Genomic DNA, 10024 nt, shown 5'->3' on the forward strand with positions numbered 1-10024 from the left:
AGGTGGGGAGAGAGTAGCATAGAGTACAATGGGTGAGTGGGGGAGGGGATGAAGGTGATAGGTCAGGGAGGAGAGGGTGGAGTGGATAGGTGGAAAAGTAGATAGACAGGTAGGACAAGAGGAGGTACGGTGGCACAGTGGTTAGCACTGCTGCCTCACAGCGCCAGAGACCCGGGTTCAATTCCTGACTCAGGCGACTGACTGTGTGGAGTTTGCACATTCTCCCCGTGTCTGCGTGGGTTTCCTCCGGGTGTTCCGGTTTCCTCCCACAGTCCAAAGATGTGCAGGTCAGGTGAATTGGCCATGCTAAATTGCCCATAGTGTTAGGTAAAGGGGTAAATGTATGGGTGGGTTACGCTTCGGCGGGTCGGTGTGGACTTGTTGGGCCGAAGGGCCTGTTTCCACACTGTAAGCAATCTAATCTAATCTATCACTAAAGTCGGGACAAGTCATGGGGACAGTGCTGAGCTGTAAGTTTAGAACTAGGGTGAGGTGGGGGGTGTTGTGAACAGTGACGCAGGTTATCAGAAATTTCAACAGGACCTTGATCAGCTGGGGAAGTAAGCCAAGAAATAGCAAATAGAGTTTAATATCGATACGTGTCAGGTGCACAGAACATAGAACATTATAGCGCAGTACAGGCCCTTCAGCTATTAATGTTACACTGACCTGTGGAATCATCTGAAGCCCATCTACCACCGCTATTCCATTCTCATTCATATGTCTATTAATGACCATTTCAATGCTCTTAAAGTTGGCGAGTCTACTACTGTTGCAGGCAATGCATTCCATGACCCTACCACTCTCTGAGTAAAGAAACTACCTTTGACATCTGTCCTATATCTATCACCCCTCAATTTAAAGCTATGTCTTCTCATGCTAACCATCACCATCTGAGGAGAAAGGCTCTCACTGTCCACCTATCTAACCTTCTGATTATCTTATATGTCTCAATTAAGTCACCTCTCAACCTTCTTCTCTCTAATGAAAACAGCCTCAAGCCCCTCAGCCTTTCCTCGTAAGACTTTCCCTCCATAGCAGGCAACATCCTAGTAAATGTCCTCTGAACCATTTCCAAAGCTTCCACATCCTTCCTTTAATGCGGTGGCCAGAACTGTACGCAATACTCCAAATGTGGTCACAGTAGAGTTTTGTACAGCTGCAGCATGGACAGCTGGACAAGTTTCAGCTCAGGAGTCACACTCTACCACTGGAGATATCAAGGGGCAATGGTTAGATTGTTTTTTTTATTCGAAAGAGTCATTGAGTTTTTTTTGAATTGGTACCTACTAGTTTTCGGCCTTTGTCTGGAAGAAGTCCAAGTCTCGCTCCATTTCGACATGATTGCTTCAGTATCTGAAGAGTCATGAATGGTGCTGGACATTGTGCGATATTTAGCGAACATCCCTACTTCTGTCCTTATGATGGAATGAATATTATTGATGTAACAGCTGCAGATGGTTGGGCTGAGGACACTGCACTGAGGAATTCCTGCAGGGATGTTCAGCAGATGAGATGTATGACCTCCTACATACACAGCCATCTTCCTATATGCCAGTTATGACTCCAACCAGTAGAGAGTTTGCCCCTGATACTCATTGATTTCAGTTTCGCTCAGGCTCCTTAATGCCACACTCCGGCAAATGCAGCCTTGATGTCAAAGACTGTCACTCTCACCTCATGTCTGGAATTTGACTCTTTTGTCCATGTTTTAACCAAAGCTGTAATGAGGTCAGGAGCTCCGTGGCCCTGGTGGAACATCAAACTGGGCATTACTGAGTAGATGCTGCTTGATAGCATTGTTGATGACACCTCTCATCACTTTATTGATGATCAAAAGTTGACTGAAGGGTCAGTAATTGGTGGGGATGCATTTGCCCTTATTTTTGTGCACAGGACATACTGAGCAATTTTCTATATTGTTGAGTTGATACCAAAGTTGTTTCTGTACTGGTACAGCTTGGTGAAAGGAGTGGAAGTTCTGGAGCACAAGTCTTCAGTACCATTGCTGAAATGTTGTCAGGACTTATACCCTCTACAGGATGAAGCACCTCGAATGTTTTCTTGATATCCCATGGAGTGGTTCAAATTGGCTGAATGCTAGTAAAAGTGACGCTGGGAACAAATGGGAGACACTGACTTGGATCTTGGCACTTCCAGCTAAATATTATAGAATCATAGAGATGTACAGCATAGAAACAGACTCTTCAGTCTAACACATCCATGCCGACCAGATATCCTAAATTAATTTAGACACATTTGCCAGCACTTGGCCCATATTCCTCTAAATGCTTCCTATTCATATACCCATCCAGATGCCTTTCAAATGTTGCAATTGTACCAGTCTCCACCACTTCCTCTGGCAGCTAATTCCATGCACGTACCACCGTCTGCATGAAAACATTGTCCCTTGGGTCCCTTCCTAAATCTTTCTCCTCCCACTCTAAACTCATGCCTTCTAGTTCTGGACTGCCCCACCCCAGGAATAAGACCTTGTCTATATATCCTATCCATACCCTTCATGATTTTATAACCCTCTATAAGTTTATAAACCCCAACCTCCATTGCTTCAGGGAAAACAGCCCCAGCTTATTCAGCCTCTCTCAAGAGCTCAAACTCTCCAACCCTGGCAACAACTTGGAAATCTTTTCTGAACCCTTTTAAGTTTCACAAAATCCTTCCTTTAGGAGGGAGACCAGAATTGCGCACAATATCCCAATAGTGGTCTAACCAATGTCCTGAACAGCCAAAACATGACCTCCCAACTCCTGTACTCAATGCTGTAACCAATAGAGGAAAGCATACTAAATGCTTTCTTCACTATCCTATCTAAGTGAGACTCCGCTTTCAAGTAATTAATGAACCTGCACTCCAAGGTCTCTTGTTGAGAATGCTTCAGCCTTACCTTTTACACCGATATGTGGGGCTTTTCTGTCATTGACAATGGAGACATTTGTGGAGCTGCTTCCTCCAGTGAGTTGTTTACTTGTGCACCAGCATTCGTGAATGGATGTGGCAGGACTGCAGAGCTTAAATACATTGCTGTTCTGCGCAATATTACAAGATGTTCCAGAACTGAAAAAAAAATTTGTTTTGATTTTGCAGGTGCCACCGATGGTCAACAATATAAGTTAAAAGAAATTAAAGGTGAGTATTATGCAGTTGTACCTGGTGTATCCTTCCTTCACATGCGCCTGCTCAACTTTTCATTGTAGCAATGTGACACTTTTTAAAACATTTGTTTGGAGCAGTTCACGCTTATTTTTTATTGAGTGATTATTCAAAAAACAATGAATTGTTAAATCAGCATGTTCACATTAATGACAGGTCTAATGTCGAAAATCCAGCTGATTATGAACCAGAATTATCCACAAACTCAACATTTCTCTCCCAGCAGATCAGTGTTTCACTCTAGAATGGAGTAAATGTTGGAATACAGAGGCCAAGAGTTGACCCTAGAAGATGGTATCACTGACTTTTGTGTACACATAGGGCCCGAGTCTATCATGCATCTTTAAGATCTCACCTCCATACAACCACTTGATGAAGGAGCGGCGCTCCGAAAGCTAGTGCTTCCAATTAAACCTGTTGGACTATAACCTGGTGCTGTGTGATTTTTAACCACCTCCACCAAGCCCCTCCCCCACCCCATGCCAGTAGCCCCTCCCCCATACTCAAGACATAAAATGAGCAGGATGATAGCTAAATGGTTAGCACTATTACCTCACAGCACCAGGAACCTGGCTTCAACTCCAGCCTTGGGTGAATGTCTGTGTGGAATTTGCACATTCTCCCCAGAATCGCTAGAGCCAGGGAGTGTCCCAGAGAACTGGAAAATCGTTAACAGGACACCCCTGTCTAAAAGGGGAGTAAGGCAAGTTACTGGCAGATCAGCCAAACTTTGGTCTTGGGTAAGATTTTGAAGTCCATTGTGAAGATTTCAGCTTGGTTTCATCAAGGGGACGTCATGCCTGACAAATCTGCTAGAATTGTTTGAGGAAATAATGAGCAGGTTTGACCAAAGAGAGCCAATGATGTTACCTACCTGGACATCAAGAAGACCTTTTACAAGGTGCTGCACAGGAGGGTGCTCAGTAAGATAAGGACCTTTGATGTTAGAGGCAAGGTACTGGCATGGGTAGAAAGTTGGCTGTCTGACAGAAAGCAGGGAGTGCTGATAAAAGGGTCTTTCTCAGAATGGCAGCTGGTGACAAGCACTGGGTCACTGTTGGGCCCACAACTTTTCACTTTATACATTAATGATCTCGAGGATGGAACTGAGGGCATTCTGACTAACTTTGCAGATGATACAAAGATAGGTAGAGGGGCAGGTAGCAATAGGGAGGCAGGGAGGCTGCAGAAGGATTTGGACAGAGTGGGCAAAGGAGTGGCAGATTGAGTACAAGTGTGAGGTAAGAAAAACAGAAACATGTACTATTTTCTAAACCGGGAGAAAATTCAGAAGTCTGAAGTGCAAAGAAATTTGGAAGTTCTAGCCCAGGATTCTCTCATGGTAAACTTGCAGGTTGAGTCAGTAGTTAGGAAGGCAAATGTAATGATAGCATTTATTTTGAGAGGTCTTGAATATAAAAGCCTGGATGTACTTCTGAAGCTCCACAAGGCTCTGGTCAGGCCACTTTTGGTGTATTGTGCACAGTTTTGGGTCCCACATCTTAAGAAGGATGTACTTGCCCTGGATGGTATTCAGAGGAGGTTTACTAGAATGGTTCCAGGAACGAAACGCTTAACATATGAGGAACATTTGAGGACTCTGGATCTATACTCAGAGTTTAGAAGGATGAAGGAAGATCAAAATAAAACTCACAAAATATTGAATGGCCTGGACGGAGTGGATGTTGGGAAGATGTTTCTATTGGCAGGAGAGACTAGTGCCCGAGACTAAGTGGAAGACCTTTTAGAACAGAGATAAAGAGAGACTTCTTCAGCCAGAGAGGGGTACATCTATGGAATTCATTGCCACAGAAGGCTGTAGAGGCCAGGCCATTGAGTATATTTAAGATGGAAACAGATAGGCTCCTGAATGTCAAGGGTTATGGGGAGAAAGCGGGAGAATGGGGTTGAAAAACTTATCAGCCATGTCTGAATGCTGAAGCAGACTTGATGAACTGAATGGCCTAATTTCTACTTCTATGTCTTCTGGTTTCTGATCCCTTCAGATTTCCTTCAGGTGCTCCAGCTTCCCCCCACATCCAAGGATGTGCAGGTTAGGCAGATTAGCCATGGTAAATGTGGACTTATAGGGAAGGGGACTGGTTTTGATTGGGTGCTCTTTGGAGAATCAGTGTAGACTGGATGGGCTGAATGGCTTCTTTCCACATGGTAGGAATTCTATGATTCTAACTGCTTGCACTTGTCTAAGTGTACTTCTAGCAGCATTGTTTTCTGACAGAATTCAGGCCAGCACTCCCAATTCATTCCATACACACATTGAAAAGATAAACCACTAAGAAATATGATCTTTCACCAGGAAATTGAAAGCCCTATGGTGGCCTCAAGGTAACTTTTGAGGGAGAATGGGTGTATGCCTGGATGACAGGTACCTTCACTGGAAAATAAAGTATTTTATCCTTCTAGATAGTTCCTGCAAGTTGTTCTTAAGCCAGCAGTCTGGATAAAAAGTATCTAGACCTGGGTAAATGCAAGCTAACATTCTGCAGTTACATACCTGAGGTAGCTATGTTTTGCCAATCCATTGTCAATTGATTGTACATCTACACAGAGGGGTGATTCCTGGTATCAGTAGTTTGAAAACAGCTTAGAAATATGTTGAAAACAAGTCAAAACATCAATAGTCTCAGCATTAATGTAAAATCTGTAGCATACAATCAGCTGCTTTGAGCCATCTACTCTCTGTAGGTGTTCATATTCCATTTGAACCACCTCCCAATACATCTTCTGACCCAGCAAATTTACCTGGTATTTTTGCACGGGAATACTTCACCAGTATATCCTTTCATTTTTAATAAAGTGCCCTTTGAAAGAGGGAGCCCTTCCCTTCACACTCTTTTGCCAGAGTGCAGTTGCAAGGTGGTTGAAATGGTGTTGACCAAGGTCCCTCTGATCCTCAGTCCTTCTCAGGTGCTTACCATTCTTTTGCCTGTGCATCACTTTGCTCTTATCCAGATTGAATTTTATTTGCCATCGATCAGCCCATTTGACCAGTCCATCAATATCGTCTTGTAGTTTAATCTGTTATGTTTCCCTCTAACCTTCCATTCCCTAATCATTCAAACAGACACTGGTATACTATATTGTAAGTTTTTAATTGAAGGTGACAGTATTATATACATGGTGCTGAAGAGCTCAGACTTTGTTATCTTTTAATTGGTCTCCTAACACACTCCAACCATGCCTCCTGTGATAAATGACACAACCTTCTGTCTGCTCGTGTATACAGATAATGGACACACTTAAAGACATTCTACAACATTGTGTACAGATGATGCTTACCAATGTAAGCCTCTGAAAGGTTAATGCTGAAGAATGAATGTAGCACCATCCAATATGATGATGTCACATGGATTTGGGGAGGAGAACAGTTTAGGATCTCGAAGGAATAACACTTAATTGTCATTCTCCTTCACAATCCCTGGAGCAATATTCATCACACCAATGTAACCTGTTCCTGATTGCTAGCATGTAATACACTACAGCTTCTTTAAGTCTGTTCTCTTCTGACTATTTAGTGGCTTTCCACTTCCACACTAGGCCCATCAGGCCTTATTGATCCCTATTCAGGAAGAGGAAGGGGACAGCAATTCTAGCAGAAGGACCTTACATCATGATGAAGATTTATCTTACAAGAGATCACATTGTTGGATTCAGGAAGGGAATGTTGTTTGATATTAACTAGAACTCTTATTGGATGACATTGAATAATTTTTCACTGCATATTTAAAATATGAAATGCGCCCTTCCATTTTCACTCTCAAAGATTACATAAATCTTGTTTTTTTGATGTTAGTACATTTTTCATATTAATTTGATTCTAATGTTCAACTGCCCCCAGTACCACATAATTCTAAATATTTTGTCATTTTGATCAAATGGTTAAGTTCATGGGGAAACAGGAAAGTCAAGAACTCTGCCAGGTGCTGACAAAGCCAGCCAACCTGAGAGAGAATTTGCAAGATTTTTTACCAGGCCTCTTTAAGATCATGAAATATTATAATATGAATATTAAATATATAATGCACCTCACAGATGTCAAAAAATAATATGGATTTTATTTTACAGATGACATGTACAACCTAAAGTCTATCAAAATGGATTTGTCTGAGTTTGAGGCTCTTGATACATATGCTTGTAAGGTAACAACTGAAATTCTAACCAATAATCCTTCTAATTAAAAAGCTAAAAACTGGATCGGAATCCTCCCTATGTTCCAATTCCAAACCTTTATTGTTCATAATTTGTCAATTGTTGAAGTTTAAAAGGAAATTCTGTAAAATTCACCAGTCTTAGCTTTCACCATATCCATGATCACTCAATTGACACTGTCTTCTCTGACTTTGAATTTAATTTCCACTTCACTTTGTAATACTGTTTGTGCATAGTCAGGATTAGACTTACATCCAATTCCTTCCTTCCCATCTTGTGGCAGATCCCAACACCAGACTTTAAGCAAGCTAGGACTTTATCCTAAGAAATTATACAGCTTTGCCCAAGATGTGTCCAGTTTCACATCCAACTGAATTGAAACTGATCTTTGAAAACTCCAGGAGAAAAAAACATTAACCCCCCTCAACCTGTCCACCCCTCTCCCCCACTCCAACCTCTCACCCTCACAACGCGCAGCCATCCACTCCTTCCGTTCCAACCCCAACCTCACCATCAAACCGGCGACAAGGGAGGCGCAGTGGTAGTTTGGTGCACCGATCTTTACACCACTGAAGCTAGACGCCAACTCGCGGACACCTCCTCCTACTGCCCCCTTGACCATGACCCCACCTCCCACCACCAAACCATCATCTCCCAGACCATCCATAACCTCATCACCTCGGGGGATCTCCCATCCACCGCCTCCAACCTCATAGTCCCACAACCACGCACCGCCTGTTTCTACCTCCTGCCCAAAACACAACCACGCACCGCCTGTTTCTACCTCCTGCCCAAAATCCACAAACCCGACTGCCCCGGACGACCCATTGTCTCAGCCTGCTCCTGCCCCACCGAACCCATCTCTGCTTACCTCGACACTGTCCTGTCCCCCTTAGTCCAAGAACTCCCCACCTACATTCGGGACACCACCCACACCTTCCTCCTCCTCCATGACCTTTGCTTCCCTGGCCCCCAATGCCTTATCTTCACGATGGACATCCAGTCCCTATACATTTCCATCCCCCATCACGAAGGCCTCCAAACCCTCCGCTTCTTCCTCTCCCACCGACCCAACCAGTACCCTTCCACTGACACCCTCCTTCGACTGACTGAACTGGTCCTCACTCTTAACAACTTCTCCTTCCAATCCTCCCACTTCCTCCAAACCAAAGGAGTAGCCATGGGCATCCCCATGGGCCCCAGCTATGCCTGCCTCTTCATTGAATATGTGGAACAGTCCATCTTCCAGAGCTATACTGGCACCACTCCCCACATTTTCCTCCGCTACATCGATGATTGTATTGGCGCTACCTCGTGCTCCCACGAGGAGGTTGAACAGTTCATCCACTTTACTAACACCTTCCACCCCGACCTCAAATTTACCTGGACCGTCTCAGACTCCTCCCTCCCTTTCCTAGACATCTCTATTTCTATCTTGGGCGACCGACTCAACACAGACATTTACTACAAACCGACCGACTCCCACAGCTGCCTAGATTACACCTCCTCCCACCCTGCCCCCTGTAAAAATGCCATCCCATATTCCCAATTTCTCCGCCTCCGCTGCATCTGCTCCCAGTAGGACTAATTCCACTACCAAACAACTCAAATGGCCTCCATCTTCAAAGACCGCAATTTCCCCTCTAACGTGGTCGACGATGCTCTCCACCGTATCTCCTCCACTTCCCACACCTCCGCTCTTGAGCCCCGCCCCTCCAATCGCCATCAGGACAGAACCCCACTGGTCCTCCCCTTCCACCTCACCAACCTCCGGGTACATCGTATCATCCTTCGTCATTTCTGCCACCTCCAGACAGACCCCACCATCAGGGATATATTTCCCTCCCCACCCCTATCAGCATTCGGGAGAGACCACACCCTCCACGATTCCCTTGTCAGGTCCACACCATCCAGCAACCCAACCTCCACCCCCGGCACCTTCCCCTGCAACCGCAAGAAGTGCAAAACCTGCGCCCACACCTCCCCCCTCACCTCCCTCCAAGGCCCCAATGGATCCTTCCATATCCGTCGTAAATTCACCTGCACCTCCACACACATCAGTTACTGTATCCGTTGCACCCGATGTGGTCTCCTCTACATTGGGGAGATAGGTCGTCTACTTGCGGAACATTTCAGGGAACACCTCTGGGACACCCACACCAACCAACCCAACCGCCCTGTGGCTGAACACTTTAGCTCCCCCTCCCACTCCGCCAATGACATGCAGGTCCTTGGCCGCCTCCATCACCAGACCCTGGCCACACGACGCCTGGAGGAAGAGCGCCTCATCTTCCGCCTAGTAACCCTCCAACCACCGGAATGAATGTAGATTTCTCCAGCTTCCTCATTTCCCCTCCCCCCACCTTATTTCAGTCCCAACTCTCGGATTCAGCACCGCCTTCTCGACCTGCAATCTTCTTCCCAACCTCTCCGCCCACACCCCCTCTCCGGCCTATCACCCTCACCCTCACCTCCTTCCACCTATCGTATTCCCAGCACTCCTCCCCCAAATTCCCGCTCCCTACCCTTTATCTCAGCCCGCTTGGCACAGAAAGTAGACAGAGGGTAAACCTGAACAGGGAATACTTTATTATATGTCCCATTAGCTCCACAGTTAGTTTTATACTGTCCCTGTAGCTCCCACCTCTGACCCCCCCCCCTCTTAAAGGGCCACACACACATC

The 10024-nt window shown here is 45.2% G+C and overlaps 1 protein-coding gene across 2 annotated transcripts in view; it reads left to right on the plus strand.

Moving 5' to 3' along the window:
* The window catches only part of LOC122556265 (kyphoscoliosis peptidase-like), a 106820-nt gene that overhangs the window by 33550 nt on the left and 63246 nt on the right, over window positions 1-10024 (plus strand). Inside the window, exons 4-5 of one of the 2 annotated variants that reach the window (XM_043702892.1) lie at window positions 3106-3147; window positions 7258-7331. In XM_043702892.1, the coding sequence (XP_043558827.1) occupies window positions 7263-7331 (69 nt within the window). In that variant the 5' untranslated portion in view covers window positions 3106-3147; window positions 7258-7262. Of the gene's footprint in view, window positions 1-3105; window positions 3148-7257; window positions 7332-10024 lie in introns of those variants that run through there. The other variant, XM_043702891.1, reaches the window with a different exon arrangement.

Source organism: Chiloscyllium plagiosum, chromosome 13, assembly GCF_004010195.1.
Source record: "Chiloscyllium plagiosum isolate BGI_BamShark_2017 chromosome 13, ASM401019v2, whole genome shotgun sequence".
Lineage (NCBI taxonomy): Eukaryota > Metazoa > Chordata > Chondrichthyes > Orectolobiformes > Hemiscylliidae > Chiloscyllium > Chiloscyllium plagiosum.